At 39.0% G+C, this 18,919-nt stretch overlaps 1 protein-coding gene across 1 annotated transcript; it reads right to left on the bottom strand.

The window, feature by feature from the left end:
- Nucleotides 1-386: 386 nt before the first annotated feature.
- Nucleotides 387-17,114, bottom strand: LRRN4 (leucine rich repeat neuronal 4). Its single transcript, XM_027840330.1, has 5 exons — nucleotides 16,785-17,114; nucleotides 14,014-14,741; nucleotides 11,403-11,607; nucleotides 6,616-6,753; nucleotides 387-4,516 (listed from the first exon to the last, which is right to left on the bottom strand). The coding sequence occupies exons 2-5, from the start codon at nucleotides 14,708-14,710 to the stop codon at nucleotides 3,241-3,243; spliced, it is 2,316 nt and encodes a 771-aa protein (XP_027696131.1). The 5' UTR covers nucleotides 14,711-14,741; nucleotides 16,785-17,114; the 3' UTR covers nucleotides 387-3,240.
- Between the last annotated feature and the right edge of the window lie 1,805 nt (nucleotides 17,115-18,919).

Here is an 18,919-nt window from a genome sequence, read left to right as displayed (position 1 = left end):
TTATAGCTTAACATAGGGGAGGGCTTATCTATTACTGTTTGCTAACTAAGGATCAATGATTACTTTATGACTTTGCACTATGTTCCTAAAATAGACAAGTTTTCATAATATTAGAAATTGTATTCATGTGATATATAACTTAAAGATGTGTATTTTTCCAAGGTTTTTTTTTTTAACTTAAGGAAATCTTGTTTTCATGAAGATAATAAAGGAATAAAATAGCAGAAAATACTATTGTTTCATTAAAAGCCTACTAATTTCCTTGATGCTGAATTACCAACAAACCAGTAAACTCTTTATTTCAAACACTAAAGTTTGTAAAGGTATGTGGATCACTGATGAACCAAAACTGAAATCTTCATAAAAAATGAACTGGAAAAGTAGAATTTGGCAAATTATTTTAGTTGCTGCTTTTCATTGTTGTATTAAGAGACAAGTAGGTGGTATAGTGTATAGAAAACCAGACCTGGAAGCAGGAGGGACCCGAGTTCAAAAATCCAGCCTTAGACACTCATGAGCAAGTCATTTAACTTCTGCCTCAGTTTCCTCATCTGTAAAATGAGTGTGCTAATAGCAAAATTAAATAGAATTTGTAAGATACTTTGCAAACCTTAAAGCACTATGTAAGTGCTATATATAAATTATATTATTGTTATAGAAAGTGATACAGTAAGGCATTGTTTCAACAATTAATAGCTTTCTGGGTATTTTCTACATTTCTTTCCCTATCCTGGGTTAAGTGGTGAGCAGCAAAATATTGTACTTTCCACTTTATTTTTTAAGGCTTGTCCTTTGGATAGAGGTAAATTTTATTATTACCTTCTCTGTAGTTCTTCCTTACCTTAAAACACAAACACACACACACATCCAGACTTCCAAAGGAAAGGAACATGAACAAGTTGGACTTTTGACAGTAGAACTATATAGATGATCTTTTATCATTCTAGTTTCGTAGTAGGAGTATTGGGTTTTTCTAACTAGGTTTACATACTGAGGAGATGCTGAAAAAGTTGTGATTAGCCAGCAAAAGTAACAATTTAGAAGCATTACAGTAAGTTGCCTTTAGATAGAAGATATTATGAAGGGGAATGCTAACACAAATTATATAGTGTTATAAGGTTATATATTGATATAAAAAGATTTTATATACTCAGTATGCTTCTTATTGCTGTAGATAATGGGTTGGCAACCTTTTGTGTGATAAAATGTTCACTTCTGATGTTTACTAGCTCTTCACTTCCCAGAGCTTCTGACTGACCTTTAGGTGATCTGACCCAACTTGGAGCACAACTGAAGCCCTAGACCATAAATATTGACATTACTTTGTGTTGTACTGCCAAATTTTGGTTGATTTTAAATCTAATTCAGTTATAGAATTGTAGAGCTGAACTGTAAGATAGCACAGGGCTAGGGTTAGGTTTGAGAGGCACACCTTCCTTGTCTTCATTCTCTGCTCACATATCATGTACATTACCTTGCCTGGGTATTTTTTTTTTTTTAATAGGATATCATTTACACATAGGTGGGATTTGTGAGAGGACTATTTGTTAGTCTAAGCACAGATGGAATATGTATGTTTTGATTGCATGTTAGGGTGAAAAGGGTTTGGACCAATTTGTAAAATATCTTAAGCTCATGTACCATATTGCCTGTGTAACTTGAGTCCAAATCATCAGATTATCTTAGGTTTTCATGTAGCTTTTTAAAACTTTTTACATCTATAAAAAGACCATATGATTCAGCTGTTTGTTATGACAGTGTTACCACATTGATTCTACCATTTTACAAATGTGAGTATAGCAGTTTGAAGAAAGTTTTTTTTCTATACAAATAAATCCTAAAGCAGTAAACCAAACTCAGTAAATATAGCCACCATTAAAGGCTTTAAGCAATATTTACTTATTCTTTGTTTTTGTGAAAGTAAGAAACAATAAGAAATCAAAATCGCATGGTTTGTAAGACTAGAAGGAGAATTGTTTTTATCTACAGGTATACTTATAAGAATTTATTTTGTCCATGTTTAATACACTAAAACCCCAAAATGTGTTCTTGTTTCCTTTTTCTCACTAGTAGGTTAGATCTTTTTTAGAATCTTATAGACTGAAGTTCATAGGAGTAGATGTTGCTTTTCCCAGGTACTAAGAACAGAGTAGACACCTTGCTTGTGTCTCTGGAAAGTAGTTGGTACTGGTATTTTGACTTTTGAAAGCAGGATATTTTAGCCATAGAAGTGAAATTGATATACCAGGAATCCTGTTTACCCCCAGCCAATATAGCTAGAAGCTCTGTCTATACTTATATCCATATATTCCAACCTTCAGGGGAAGAATCCACTCAAATCCTTGTACAAATCCCTTGCCCGGTGTCATGTTATCAGTTATATCTTAGCTGGACTTGATGCTTAAAGAAGGCAAGGCCGTAATGTGAGAGTCCTTTGCTCACATTAGGATTTTACATTTCTATTTATATGTTTCTATTAAATATTGAGGTGGCACCAATCTGTGAAATATTCAAGGGCTTAACCAGATAGTACATCAGATTGCATTTAGCAGACATCCAATAAATGTTGAACTGAACTGAACTGCTATACCTAGTACTCCAGACAGTATGGAAAGACTCAATATGGAAAGACGATATGTCTGTTGTCTTAAGAATGAACCTGAGTTTGGAGAAGACCCATCACCAGTTTGGCAATAGGGTGAAAATTATTTGTCATATTATTTGTTTAAGACCTATCTCCTAAAAGCTGTAGTACTCAATTGACATGATTGTTGAGGGGCTCAAAGGAGATAATGGCTATAAAGCTCCTTTCCAAGCCTTAAAGCACTATAAAATTGTCAGTTCTTGTAATCTAGACAGGTTGAAAGGAGTGCCTATATACAATGAATTGATGGGTTCTTGAAGTATAAAGTGACCAGCAATTATCTGAGGAGCTCTGGGAATGACCTAGTGTTGCACATAAAATTGCTTCCCTCCATTTTCTACCTATTCCCAGAAGTGGAGTAGTCAAAAAGGAAGATTTGGAAACCGGTGATTACATTCTTTAGCACTCTGGAAGCAGAAGGCAGTAGTGTTCATAGTGACAAATCATAGGATCACAAATTTATCACTAACAGGGTCCTTGGAGGCCATCAATCTCCTCTGTTTTTCCTTGGTAGGACTTTGACCTAACTTGATCAAAGGTTTCCAGTTCGCTAGAGTGAGCTTTTAGGCAAAGGCCTTCTTGGTATTTCTCTTAGGCTAATTGAAAGTCTGAAGTTTTAATGGATAGTCAAATGCTGGGTTTTTGTAGGAGACAAGATGTGTATCATATTGTTCCATATGTCTTGTTCTGCACTTCTTATAAAGACACACAGACAGTATAAAGGTGCTAAGTAAAAGTAGTCCACTTGTGCTGCACAGACCTGCAAAAATGAATAAGAAACTTGGCTTTGTTGTAAATGTGGTGCATGCTTTTCTCCATTCACTGGTTCTGGTTAGACTCAGACCTGCTTTGTTAGATGCCAACACACACACGTTGTACGTTGTACTTGGTGAGAGCCCATGCAAGGGGTGCTCCCTGGCTATGGCATAGATCTCTTTCAGCACTGTCTGTTTCTCTGCTCTGTCTTCACGGTGGTAGATAAGCTGATACATTCGCACCACTGAATTGGGTGCACACCAGTGAATGAGTGTGGATGTATCAGTGGTCTCAGACACCTCCTGGAGTTTAGGTGGGTCTGGGATAGTGTCTTCTCCACTGAGGCCAGGGCACTGACACCGTGATGATTTCTGTAGTATATCACATGGAGTTTGGAGATGCTTACAAGGATGATAATCACAGAGGTTATCTTGCTTAAGTACATCCTTCCTTTCCTCTTCCTCCTCCTCCTCCTCACTGTAGTCATCCAGCATGTAGATTGGAATCCCTATGACTGAAGCGCTTGACTGATGTCCCTCAGTGGTGGTCTGTGCCCTTTGATTGGTCTGGGGAGTGCTCACCATGTGTGGGAGAGAGGGGATCCTGGGGTGCTTCCTAGGGAATGGGGTAGAGGCTGAAGTAGATACTGAGATACCTGGTCCAATAGTAGATTGATTAATGGCATTTTCTTCCCTTAGTTTTGTTGGAGCTGTTCTTCCAGTCCTGGGTGGAATGGCTAAGTCACTAGGACCTACTGTAGGGACTGTTGTAGGGATGATTGCTATCCTTCCAACACTGTGGGTAGGCAGAGCAAGTTTCAGTGTATTAGAGGTAGCTTTCTTGCTCAGGATGGGATTTTCCTTGGTAGTGTTTGGATATGCTGTGGGCTCTGTTTTGTGGAAATTGAAAGAAGCCAGTGTCACTGGTTGATTTGATCCACTTAATGGTTTGTTAGAGGAATTGTTATCAGCACTGCTTTCCAAGGAAGGAGGGCTTGATATGATAAAGGTTGTGTTTCTTTTAGAAAGACACATGCTGTACAGCTGGGAGAGGGAAAGAGAAGACAAAAATGTACTGTCAGGGTCTTCAGCTGGAGTACAAATAGTGTCGTTGGACCTAGGACAGTGAGACAAATCAGTTAGAGAACACAACATGAGTGTTAGCTTGATGATGGGTCGATGGAGGGACTAAGCAGGTGGCTTTGGTATGATTTAGGGAGACCTAAAGTGGCCTCTACATACCCAATCCTGATCCCTGCCAAAAGGTCTCAGATTCCTACATGAGTCATTCCTTTGGGTGAAGGGCCCTACTGAAATCAAATGTTACTGTGAAGAGAAACCTGTAGTAAGCTATTATCAGCCATAAACACCTTAAACTAATTTGTTTATCCAATAAGCTTTGGAGCAACTATAGGAGCAGTAAACTTTGCTAGGGAAGTGTGGAGTGAAGAGAGGAAGGTCGAATAATGAGGTACTGCCTGGGGCATAAGGCTATTCTGACTATGGAAGTGGAGCGAGAGCCATTTGAGAGCTAGGAGCTAGTATGGATGCCTTGAGCCCTTAGTAGGGGCTAATGAAGAGAAGGGAGTTGAAGAAGCACTACCAATAAACTTCCCTTACTGCATAGTTGTGGAGAGGGTCAGCTCTGAAGAACAGGTCTGAAAGACAACCAACACCCATACATTTCACTTTTTACCTAGTAATTAAAGGGCTAAGGACTTGATGAGGAAGCAAAAGTGAGTTCAACTTTCTCACAAGAAATATCAACTTCCCTCACCTAACCTTTACAAGAACTGCAATGCAGAAGGACTTCTTTGTTTTGATTACTTTATCTTCTATTTTCCAGGAGCTGATGAACAAATCATCAAGTCGAAGTAACATCATGGAGAGATTTATGAGGGAGGGAGTGTTGAGAGTAGATGATTTCTAAGAGCCCCTTTTTAGCACCACTATTGTTTGGTTAAGTTCTGTCCTTCCCTGAAGGTCTTACTCTGATGGATCATCATTTAGACATGGAAGTGACCCAGATTTCTCAAAGGCTGTGCCAAAAAGTGCAAGTTCTGTCAAATCCTAGAAAATTGGAATGGCCTCCAGGATGGGATAAGTGATAGGACCCTTGTTGCCCAGAGATTAGCTTCTCAAAGTTCAGAAGGATTCATCACTGGGATGGCTGCAAAGTGATAAATTTTTTGGCAACTCTTGAAGACCAGCCACAAAATTATGCTTTTCCCATTTACCAGAACATCAAGCAATCCTTCCTTTTTTACTTTGTATTTATTTACATATATTTTGTATATACTTAGATTTGTACACCTCTCCCCTGATTGAATATAAGCTCCTTGAGAGAAGGAACTTAGACTTTTGCTTTTAGATTCCCATCTCCTAATAGTGTTTCTGTAGTGTTTAATAAATCCTTGTAGATTGATAGATTGAGCAGCTATCATCTGTGTTAGTGGAAGGAATTTGGATACTGACAAAATTCCAGATCCTTCAAGTATGGAATGAAGCCCTTTGTAAAATATCCTTAAGTTTTTTAGCTACTTTTTGATCCTAGCAGAATAATTAACCTTTGCATAGCTCTATCTCAGAATTTCTTGTTAACACCCAGTGGTAATTAAACTTATCATGCAGTTTGGATGTCCTATATCCCAATTCAGTACTCTTAGTCTGGAGCAAGAAATCATAGTATTCGTGTTTGTGGATTAAGCAGTCCTGGGATTTGGGACAGTTGAGGAATCATCCTAATAAAGGAAATGAATAATTCCTAAGTGAAATATCCATCAGAATAAGTCATTTAGCATATAGACTATTGTTGAAGGGTTATATGGGCTCTGCATTTGAATAGGATATATTGATAATGCATATATTGATAATGCATATATTGATAATGCAGTGAGCAGTCTGGGGGTCCTACTTTCTCTTCATAATTGGACAGTGATATCTGAAAAACAGTGACAAAGGACCATGTTGATGCCTTACTCCAGAGAAATAAAATTCTTCTGTGCTATTTATTATACACTAATATTATTATTATATTAATATATAATAATATTATACACTAAAATCCTAGGCAGAACAACACAAATAGAGCATAAAGTAGCAATAACAATAGGAAACACAGAAATAGTTTGTGTAAGAGCTATTAGTAAAGAGTAAGCCTTATCTGAGGCCCCCCCCACAACAAAATCCTTACCAATGAAATAATGAGCCAGTTACCTGCTCAGGACCATTTTGTCTGTGTTAGAGAGGAGCCAAGACAAGTCACAGCTGCAAGTTAAAGGATTGCCATACAGGTTGATGAAAATGACCTGGGAGGAATCCAGAGTCCATGGTTGGAAGGAACTCAAGTTGCAGCTGAAGTACAAAAAAGAAAGGATAAGAGAAAGAGGGGCTAGGTACAAATTATGTCAGATAGTTTTATTATTGTGGTTATTATTACAAGGGTAATAGGAAATGAATTGTATCAGCAGACAAGAGAGTTGAGTCCTGGGCCCACTTCTACCATTAACCAGCTATGATCTTCAGGTCACTTAGTACCTTTGTGTCTTGCTTTTTACCTCTGTCAAATAACCATTTCTTACCTCAGCCTCAGAGGCTTCTGGTGAGAATCAAATGACATATCTGTGAAAAGCACTTTAAGAACAATAAAGCACAATAAATTATTATGGAATGAGCACTTAAGTTTGTGGTTAACAAGGATTGAGAACCTACACTATCCCAGATGATGGCCTCTAACACTGACATTTCCCTGTCATTTTTGAAATGTTATATTACATTAACAATAGTAGTTAATGCTACTTTTTTTTTAATCCCTTAGATTTTCTTAGGGTCAAATCATCCTACCAATTGCACACACTTGGATACTGTGTGTGTGTGTGTGTGTGTGTGTGTGTGTGTAAAGAGGGAGCAACAGAGAGTGAGACACTATATCCTTAGAAGATGGCAAAAATGTAGAAAGGAGGAATTTAGGACTGATGTCGAGCTATCTCTAGTCTCAATAATTTTAACTTTAGAAAGTGGTAAGCACATTTCCCAATCTCTCCAGAGATAACCTCAAGATCTCTAGCAATTTATTCAGCAAGTGGAAGAGAGTGAACTCTGATCATGACTTAATTTTGTTCTAATTTTTGGTGTTCTTTTACTCAAAATTAGCTTATTGCTATCAGTCCACTGAAAGTGGTTTTAGATTGACCTCTGAAAGTATCCTTGGCCTCACTGAACTAACTCTGGGTTTTTGTTTTTATCTTGTGTTTTCCCGGCTTTGTTGAATTATATCATCTCACCCCAACATTCTTGTATACCTTAATCATTAAACTGAGCTTCTAGCACAGTGTAAAAAGAGGAAAGGTTACAAAAAGGTCAGCCTCCAGCTTGCAGGTGGGGTATGAAACTGGAAGAGTTCATCTACTTTTCCTTGGACATTAATGGGAAGATTGTCTTCATGTGAACCTTAGGGTTTATTTGTTTTTTTTTTTTTAGCAATCAACTGGCAATCTGCTGCAAGTTATGATTGAAAGCAGGGTAATGTTTTGAAAAGTACACTGGATTTGGAGTCAGATAACCTGAATTTAAATCTCAGCTTTGTCTAGGTCACGGACAAGTCTCTTAACCTCTTCTCAGCCCCAATATTCTCAGTGGCAAAGGGGTTTGATGAGTTGGGTGAATTAGGAGTGCCCTTTGAGCTCTAAACTCTGTGATTATCTTGGAACAAAACCTCATACTAACATTCATCAAAAATGAGCATTGTTCAAATCGACATGATATAATGGGGGAGTGCAGGATCTGGGTGAGAAGACCTGGGTTGGAATCCCAGTTCTGCCACTTACTACTACTTGTGTGATCTTGAGATCTCAGTTTTCTCACCTTTAAAACAAAGAGGACTAGATGATCTTAAAGGTGTTATAGTTCCAAATCTATGATCATAGAATCCTCAGCAATACTCTTTTCTACAAAATTCATGGCCCAGGACAATTTCCCCAAATAGCTGTAACTTAGTAATGACTGCTTATAGACTGGAATAGCAATAACAGTTTTCTCCTAGGGTTGGTGGAGTTGCATGAAATAATGTGGATAAATGGGAACTTTGCTGACAATACAGCCAGTTCAATTCAATTCACTTTAATAAGCTTTTATTTAGTGCCTATTATGTATAAGTTATCATACATTTTACTGGCTAGTGACATGCCTTTTTTTTTTTTAAAGAAAAAGAATGTTCCACTTGTTTGACTCAAATCTAGTTTTTCCTATTGAAGATCCTTCTCATTTTTAGTAATGTAAAAGAAATAAGCAAGGTCTCTAATCTGCATGTCAAGCGTCTTGTCAATATATTTGGCAAAGAGGAGGAAAGGGAACCAGCACTAATTACTGCCATACTATGTACCAGACACAAATGTCTCATTTGATTCTTAATTCTGTGAAGTAGGTGCTATTATTATTATTCCAATTTTAGAATTCAGGAAACTGAAGCTGACAGAGGTTAAGTGACTTGCTCAGGGTCACACAGTTAGTAAGTATCTGAGGCAGGATTAGAACTCCCATCTTCCTGATTCCAGGCCCAGCACAAAATCAAGTCTTTCTGACTCTAGGACCAGCACTCTATCCATGGCACCACCTAACTGCCTCAATTTCAGTTGATTCTTCAGGCAGTCTCACAGTTTTTAGCCTGAGCCAAGGTTTAGGATAACTCTGGCCAGGATCAGATCTCAGCAAAATTATAAAATTTTTCTTCAGCACCTTCTTTTCAGAGCATTCTTCTCCGCCAATTCCCTAAATGATGCCCCACTGCCTGCTATTCTCTGGTGATTGATGACAAAACTAGACTTGCTCCCTAGGCAAAATATAACCAGTTCCATCCTTCCCTCACATCAAAATGGAAACAACTGGTGGAAAGTGCACTGAATTTATTATCAAAAACAAAATGGATGAAAAATGAATATTGACCTGTATGAGGATAGGAAGCCCATTAAAATAATGCATTAATATGTACAACTTTGAGAAGTACTACAAATGCACAATTAGGCCTAGAATTTAGTAGAAATGGATCAAACTAGATTACATTTGGAAAAAACGCATGGTGCTTTCAGTGTTTGCTAACTACTGTGTACCACAAAAGCCTTCTTTTTTACACCAATATTCTCCCAGGAATGAGAAATGACTCCCAATAATGGAACACCTTATCTCAGGAGAAATAAAATTTCAAATAGCCCACAAGCAAGTGGAAAAATGTTTGGTGTATGTATGTAGGCTGTAGCAAATTACTTAGAATTATGTGTGGCATAAAAGCTATTAAAGACATGTATGACCAGAAAATGAGGGATGGGATAAATAATGTCACAAAAATATGTGACAAGATGGACAGCTTAATTGTTGCACTGGTTTGGAAGAACAGAGGGATTGCTCAAGGGCAGTGTTAGGAATTACCAGTGAGGGAATTCCTAGGTCTACACAGGTGACAGCACATTTGTGATTTCATGGCTCAGTGCCAGTGACTTGCCTGAGGCACAAGAAGGTCAAATGACTTTCCTCAAGCCCTGTAGCTAAGAATCAAAGGAGAGACTTGAATTTGGATAATCCTGACTCCAAGTCTATTCCAGCTGCCTCTTGTACTGACACCTCTGAAACAGAAAAGGAATCAGGAGAAGGCCTGTAGTACATTGGGTATATCTTCTGTGCTACACAATATGGACAAGAATCCCACAGAATGAAAAGTCACGGAGAGGCTGTGACCTGCATCAGTGGAGGGACTACAAGACAGTGAAAATACATCTTACCAGTCTGACAAAGTAGGAGGAAAACCAGTAAAAATGTATCTGTTCTTAGTGCTGTTCCCTCAGGACCCTGCTCTCTTCCCCTAGAACTGTCTGGTTAGCTAATATCTTAGCATATGCCAATAGGTTACTGTGTTGCCCCTATGAAGTTAACAACTAATGGGCCTCCAGAAGACCATACACAAACAAGTTACTGTAAGTACTGGAATACTGGGCATTTTTACTGAAAAAAACAAGGAGCCTTTTTTTTTTTTCCAAGAAGGCAAAGGGAAATCTGGTTCAGCAGTCATTTCCTATATACATATATAAGTAGTACCAATCCTAGACCTGGCCATTCCTTTTTACCCTTCCTCAGATTCATGGCCCCCTTTCCCCATGTTGGCACGTGCTCTGTTTCTAGTTTTTCATAGTTTCTGGCTTCTGAATTTCCCATAGTTTCAGTTTTCTCTCCCTAAACTACTCCTTACTCAGTCATCATGGATGCTTTGTTCTCGTGTGGTACCAGGTACTGAAGGGTTCTACACCAATACTCCCACACATTCCAAGATATGGGGCTGCTAAACCAGAACTGCACATTCGCATACAAGAGAACTGGAAACCTTATCCTACCATGCTATTTCTAAGTCAGAATTTAACAATGACCCTGAAAGCTATACTGTCAGAAGCTAAAATAAACCTCAAAATAAATCTTTGAAAGCTCAGGCTAAGATTTGAGATTCAAGCTGCTGCATACATGTCTATGCCTTTAACCAGGCTGTAATTCCCTTTTTAGACTTAACTACAAAGATGGATAGCTTGGATTGACTTTGGTTTCCAGTGTGGCCTGTCTAAAGGGATGTCACAGTATAGGAACTATTCTTCTGGATATGGTTGACAACTGCCTATGTGGCATAATCCATGGGACCTGTGAAGGCTCACTTACCCACAAATAATCTCACCAATTCAAGGGACATAATGTCTCATATTCCCCCCATTAGTGATTTTTTTCCTTTTGAGTTGTGTCTCTCCAGGTTCTTCTTTTAAAATAAAAAGGTCTCAGAATAGAGAGAAAAGGATAATTAATTAATTTCCTCATTCCTTTTTGTGGATGCCATGATAACCTGAGATACTGATATGTCCATAAAAATTACTTGGCATAAATGAAAGGTATTAAATCATTAATGCCTTAGGATTTCACAAATGCAGACACACAAACACGAAGCATATGGATCTGAGATTGCTCCGAGAAACACTTACTTTTGGAGTAGAAGAGACTGCAAATGAGGAGTATCTTCAAATATTTCTGTTTTCACAAAACTCAGGGCTTGAGAGTCTTGACAATCCAGTACTTTCAGGTTAGGTGTAGCCTTGAATATTTCCCCGTCAAGGCTTTTCAGTCTTGCCATCCTCTTCAGGTAGAGGAAGCTGAGGTTTGGTATGTCTCTGGTCCATCCTAGCTGGACTGAAACACAGGGAAAACTACTGACCATACAAAGGGAAGCAAAAGGGAACGGGCCCTAAAAGGGAGTTAGTTTCATTAAAAACAACAAGACAGAATTGACAAATGGTATAATTTCATGAATGTGAGAGCTAATTAGAACTTTGAAGTGAAACTCAAAAGACCACATTCTAGATTCCTTAGTCAGTCATTAATCTAGAATCTCAACTAGAAAATATGGCTTATGAGAAGGACTGGATCCAGAAATGAAAGACTATTACCTCTCATTGATGCACAGAACTGGAATCTAGTCCAACATCATCATCAGAATAATAGGCTCATCATAGACCTAGAGCTGAAAGAGACATAGAGGTCATCTAGTCCAAACCCTGTCATTCTACTGAGGAAAAAATTGAGGTGAAGTGACTTTTCCAAAGTCACACAGGCAGTAAATAGCAGTGCCAGAATTCAAAGCCATGTCCTCTGATTCCAAATCCAGCCCCATTTACCTGAGGCGAAACTGAAGCTCAGAGAGGTTACTTGCTCAATGTTACTCTGCTAGTAAAGAGAAGTCAGGACTGGGACCTAGACCTTCTGACCGTCAGCCTAGCATCTTTCCCCTTACATCATAAAAAGAAAACTAAAGAATAATCAAACCCAGCACAGTTCTCTCAAGTAGCTAATAATGTGCAGATATGAAACAGAATGGGGTAATTAGTGGAAGTAAAGGAATACTGTTAGGCAAACTACTGTTTTTTTTACTTTTTGATTGATTTTATTTTCTGACTACCCTACAAAACCAAAAACTTCACCTTCTGAGTTCCATTCCACTTCCTAAATTTTCTTGCTTCTCTTAAGTGGGATTTATGGTGGAAAAAAATCTGCTTTCCTTGAAATTAATTTGTATCGGTAATGATAACAACAATAATGGGCATTTATATTGTGCTTTAAGGTCTGCAAAATATTTTACTTATGTTATTTCACTTAACCCGCATAATAACCCTATGTTGTTATTTTTGTTGTTGTTCAGTTGTGTTCAGCTCTTTGTGACCCCATTTGGGGTTTTCTTAGCAAAGATACTGAAATGGTTTGCCATTTTCTTCTCTGGCTCATTTCACAGATATGAACTGAAGCAAACAGAGTTAAGTGATTTGCCCAGGGTCACACAGCTAGCAAGTGTCTGAGGCTGAATTTGAACTCAGGTGTTCCTGACACCAGGCCTGATGTTGTATCCATTGCACCACCTAATTGCCCCCAAAACCCTGCGAGCTATGCACAATTATCCCCACTTAATAGATGAGAAAACCTAAGGCAAAGAAAAGTGAAGTGACTCGCAGTCAGATAGTTAGTAAATGTCTGAGGTGATATTTGAGCTCAAGTCTTCCTGACTCCAAGTCCAGTGTTCTCTTTCTCCAGTAGGCCAATTAAATAAGGAAGTATGGGAAAGGACTGGCCTTTCAGTGGTCTGAACCTAGAGTGTATACTTGAGTCTATCAAGTCCATCAATTAATAATTATTTCCTGAGTACCTACTAAATTTCAAGCAATTACTATATATATATATATATATGTATCTATGTATGCATATGTATATATTCCTAAGACTGCATTGGTTACTATTATTCACTAAAAAACCAGTTTTGTACTATGCTTTCCTCTTCATCCCCTTGTGACACACCACACACACACACACACACACACACAGAGACAGACACTTTTAAGTTCATATATATATATATATATTATATATGTCCATGTATGCATGTGTTTATATACACATAAAAACACATGTCTGGAATCTTCCTGAATCCAAGGCCAGCCCTCTAGTTATGATGCCACTCTGACCACTCTGTCTCTGAAGCAATGAAGATATGAATACAAAAGCATGTGTGTATGTGTGCATACATATGCATATATACACACTTATATACATGCACAGATATATGTGTGTATATGTATATGTGTATAAATATAATTATAATTATATATAAATATGAGTCTATGTAAATATATAATAGACTATGTAATACTATAAGTATTATATTATATATATTTATGCATTGTATTATATATATACACAATATATTAAAAATAAATATATATACTTATACACTTATACAAATACACACACACACTACAGAGAGAGAGAGAGAGAGAGAGTGTATGTGGGTGTATACTTTTGTAGTCACAACTTTGCTTGAGAGCCACAGTGGCCTTGGAGTCAGGAAGATCTCAGTTCATGTTCTGCCTCATACGTACACTGGCCATTTGACCATGGGAAAAGCCATTTCACTTTTCAATGTTCCCCAAAGTCACCTAAGTTGCAGATGAGGAGTATCATTAAAAAAGGTTTTTACGCCCCAGAAATTCTCCACTATAATGTTTATTGTTAAAATCTCAGGCCCATTCCCAGAAAATTCCTTAGCCTTACTTTCTTGAAGAAAAGTCCCACTGAGATCCAACACTTCCATGGTATGCATAGGAGTTCTTTCTCCAACTTGGCCTAATATTCTTTGAGCAAAGGCTGACTCTTGAATTCCTTCTTGGTCATTTTTCCCCAACAGCGTAACTGACAGGTTAAGGAAGCGTAGGGATGGAAAGCAGGAAAATGCCCCAGGTTGGATTTCCAGAATAGGATTTCCCACAAGCGAGAGCCATGTCAGGTTCCTTAACACCATGGTTTGGCAGCTGGGCATGGATGACAGCTTGTTGTAGCTTAGGTCCAGAGTTTCAAGGCTCTCAAAGACAGGAGTTTCCCCAAAGTGAAGCTCTTGGATCAAATTGTTCCTCAGGATAAGAACTTGAAGACTGGAGAGGTCCCTCAGGTCCCGATCTCTCAGTTCCTTGAGCTGGTTGCTGCTTAGGTCTAAGCTTTGTAGTGTCCTTGGCAGACAGGGAGGGAAGCTTTCAAGGCTTCTGTTCGCTAGAAACAAGGTGGCTGTTGTTGTCTTGTTGAACTCCTCGCAAGATAAGCTAGACAGACTGAGATTGTCCTCCCGGGGACCAAGCTGGGCAACTCGAAAGACAGTTGCCATTGCCTTTGGCGCAACGGTACCTTCTTTGCCTGGTGGGCTGTCGGGTGCTGCCCACCCCAGCTCCATCGTGGAAAGCAGCAGCAAGAACAACATTCTGTGGTTCCAGTAGCCTCCAACGACGGACCTTGTGGGGAGGGGAGGGAGACAAAGACCATCAGAAGGCTTAGCCAACACAATTGCTGTTCGATGCCCAGAAGCAGTTTCTAAGTAAAAGGCTAGTTTTTCCTACTATACCTGGAATGATTACTTAGAAGCAGGGTATGTAGATGGGTTTTTACTAGAATGAAAACCAACTCTTCTAAAAGCCTAGAGGAAAAAGCCATTGCTATAACCTTAGAAAAGCCTGGGATATTTTGACATGTGGAACATCAGACCTTAAAGACCCCCATGGTCAACACCCTCCTAATAATCCCTGAGGACCCAATGTATCACGTTAGAACATTAAACTGGCACTGCTGGGCTCAAAGAGTGAGCTTGAAAACTTGATGAATCCCAGTTGAAATCCTTTCCCTGCGGAAGGGGATGGGGGGAGAAACCATGGGCTAAATTCCAGGGTCTCTCGGAACACAGTCTATTTAAAAAAAAAAAAAAAAAGATATTTGCTTAAAAATTATGAGCTTGACAAACATCAACAAACACAAACATATCTTTATACAAAACAAAGTAAAAGAGGATTGAATATGAAACTAAAAGTTTCTATTACGTACAGCTTGATTTTTTTTTTTTAAGGTATATAATACATTTAACTTGTAGCACCAACTCTATGCTGTGTACCTCTGTCTCCTGAGCGTCTCTTCTGGGTGATTTTTAAAATGTTACACTGTTGTTCTTTTTTGGCATCACTCTCTCTCCTCTCCCGTCTCCACCCCCCACCCTCAGTCCCCAAAAAGCCCTTTTTTGTAGAACCCAATCTATTTTTATTGTGGTGCTATTTAAAGAGACCCTTTGGGTCACATTTTAACACTAGGGTTCCTTCCCGCATGACGGGTCTCAGGCTTCACTTCTGTAAGACGAAGAAAGGATCCTAGAGCCAGCTGAACCCAACACTCCCAGAGAACACAGACACCCCGAGGAAAACCTTTGCTTCCCTGTCTCAGTCTCTGACGGATGGCTTTAGAACTTCTGTGAGAAGAAATCAACACACCAATGTCACAGGTACTTCTTTAAGGTGAGCAGTTTAAATATCATCATCATCATAATTAACATGTACAGAACACTCTAAGGTTTGAAAAAGACCTTCTATATGTGAACTCATTTTAGCCTCAGAACACCGGGAGATAGGTGCTGTTACCCCATTTTAGAGATAAGGAAACTGAGGTTAAGCGACTAGCTCAGAGTCACACTGGCAAGATTTGAACTCAGGTCTTCCTGACTCCAAGGCTAGCACTATACCCACTCTACCACTTAGCCACCAAACTACAGAGAGTCTTGGAAATACACTGACTCCCTCAATGCTACAGAAACAGCAAGCTTCAGTGGATAAGTTACTTGGCCTGAGAGTCAGGAATATGGAGGTTCCTCAGGAATATGCCGCCTCCAACACTTCAATCAATCAATCAGTCGGTAAACATTTATTAAGCACCTGCTATGTGCCAGGCATTTTGCTAAGCCTTGGCACTTGAAAATTATGTGACCAAGGGTAAACCCCTTAATCTCTGTGAGCCTCTATTTGCTCCCCTATTAAATGGGGATAGACCTCACCGAGTCAATCCAATGAGACGATGTCTCTAAAATGCTTTGCAAATTGTACTGTGCTATATAAATGTCAGTAATTATTAAGTTGGGGAGCAAAGAAGCCCCTGGCATATGGGCTTTTGAAGCTAGTTACTCCCTCAGTCCTGCTATCAATAACTGCACTAACTCACAACTGATGCTATTAATTGTGCCCCCAGCCACTTTCTCTGTTGCTCACTGGAAAGTCTGAGACATGAGCTCTGGTCCCAGCCATATATCTAAGCATACGTTTGACTCTAGGAAAGCCAGTTCCACTGTCGGGGCCTCAGTTTCCTCCTCCATAAAATGAGGAAGCTGGGCTGGGTGATTTCTAAGGTCCCTCCCAGTTTCTATACAACACAACCGTGAACCTGAGAATCCCTGCTCTTGAAAATGGGGTGAGGAGCAGGATGGGGGTGAGCTTCAAGAAAGAGTTCATTCACTTTGTACTCACCGCGCAGGCACCTTTTGAATTATGGAGCCCTCCAGTCTTCCTCAAATTCCCTCGGCTCCTTTTTTTTTAAAATAAATTTTGACAAAGGACTTGTGAGTCAGCCAGCAGCTTTGTTCACAATCCCAGTGGCAGCTCTACGTTATTCGCCCCCCATCCACGTCCTTTCTGCCCCTCCACCCGTGGTTAGGAGCAGAGCTTACTCCAGCCCTCCTGAGCCCCTCCTTCTCCTCCTCCTTCTGGTCCTCCTCACTCACTGAGCTTTTGCAGTTATTAGCTTCTCTCTCCTTTACTCACTGGCCCCTCCCCACCCTCCTCTAGGTCCAGCTCCTTTCTGTTACAACTTCCCAGGCTCTTTTGCTTTATACATGGCCTGAACTCCCTGGGAGTGAAATATGGAATGTCCCTGCTCTCTCAGGATCAGGGTTAACAAGGGTCAATAGGGCTGGGTAGTCAGGCAAGAGCAGCTTCATCCTCATTTCTCAGGAATCTGCTCCACCTAGACTTTTCCCGTGCCAAGTGGTTGCTGTTTCCCTGGGACAAGTGGAAGTTGAATGGTGAGAAGAGAAAAAAACTCTCTCCCTTTTTACCCAAGGCAGGACAGCCAAATGTCAATCCTGAATGAACTCTGTGACCATTTATGTTCAGTAGAGTCTGATGACCAGTGCAAGCCTATAACAGATTCCAAGAACAATGAGAGCCGCGCCCCTCCCCCCCCCCCCCCCCCCCCCCCCCCGGCCAAGTGTCTTCTCCACAGTCAGCTCTGGGCACATAGTTGACACCTAAAAAATACTTGTTGATTGATTAGTTTATGTGCAAAGTGGGAGGAGGAAAAAGGAGAAAGGAAAGAATGAAGAGAGGTCTGCTCAGAAAGGCCTTTAGTTACTCTCAAAAGCAGGGATAATAAAAGTGCATTAATCCATTGTGTCCTGTTTTCAGTATACACATTCAGATGTTTTCTATTCATTTTGCAGTGGAAATCTGTTTCTAGATGATATAGCCAGATTTGCTTTGTGTTTTATTTCATTATAAATCTACAAGAAATATACATTTGTGGAATTCCCAAGATCAGTCAATAGTCAATAAAAATTTATTAAGCACCTACTATGAGCCAGGCACTATACTAACCACTGGAGATACAAACATGAAAAAAGAAAGTTTTTGCCCTCAAGGAGTTTACAATCTAATGGATCATTCTTGCCACCTAACAAAATATCACTTTAACTTAGACTGGACTAGATCACATGGGACATGTTTAACAGTGGTATTTGCACACTCTGAGTACCAGGGAAGTAAAGCTGATTTTTTCTAATTTAATGTTTTTGCTCTTAATTAAATTTAAAAATCACCAAAAAAGAGAGAACAGTTCCATATAAAAAAAAATGAGGAGTATCTGTGAAACTGTAAATCCCTATTATATACAGCTTACTTAAAAAGAAAAGTACAATAAATTCAATGTTACTTTTTTATTTTTGCAAGTGTTAATTATCCCTCCCTCCCCCTGCTCCTCAAACTGAACAATAAAAAATCTTCCACTAAATAAATAATAGAAATAATTCCTTTATTTATAAAAAATAACAACAAATATGCAAAGCTGTCTTGCTCATTATGTTTTCCTCTGTTCACTTCTGTGAATTCTTTAAAAAATGCTTTGATGACCCTCTTTTGTTTCTTTTATTTTTTGCTTTTAGCAACACCATCCTTAGCTTGAAATGGAGCTAGCTAAACACTAGTTATCACTAGTTTGAAATGGAATGTAGTGAAATTATCAAAAAAATCTTGGCCCCATAGAAGATATATGAAAAGATATCTCTCTGGCTTCTTGGAAGCCATTCTGGAAAAAATAATTTGGAACTATACCCCAAAATTCACTAAATTTTGTATATCCTTTGGTCTAATGATACCTCTACTAAGCCTATAACCCAAAGAGATCAAAGAGGGGAAAGAGTCTTATATGCATAAAAATATTTATACCACCTCTCTTTGTTGTGACAAAGAATGGGAAGCTAAGGGATTACTCATTAATTGGGGAACAATTGAACAAATAATGGTATATGAATGTAATGAAATATTTTAGCATTATAAGAAATAATGAAAGATGGCTTCAGTCAAACTTGGAAAGATTGAATGAGGAAAGA

Source organism: Vombatus ursinus, unplaced genomic scaffold (assembly GCF_900497805.2).
Source record: "Vombatus ursinus unplaced genomic scaffold, bare-nosed wombat genome assembly UNPS02014841.1, whole genome shotgun sequence".
Classification (NCBI taxonomy): Eukaryota; Metazoa; Chordata; class Mammalia; order Diprotodontia; family Vombatidae; genus Vombatus; species Vombatus ursinus.
Note: the sequence above shows the minus strand (reverse complement) of the source record. Positions and strands in the feature narration are given on the sequence as shown.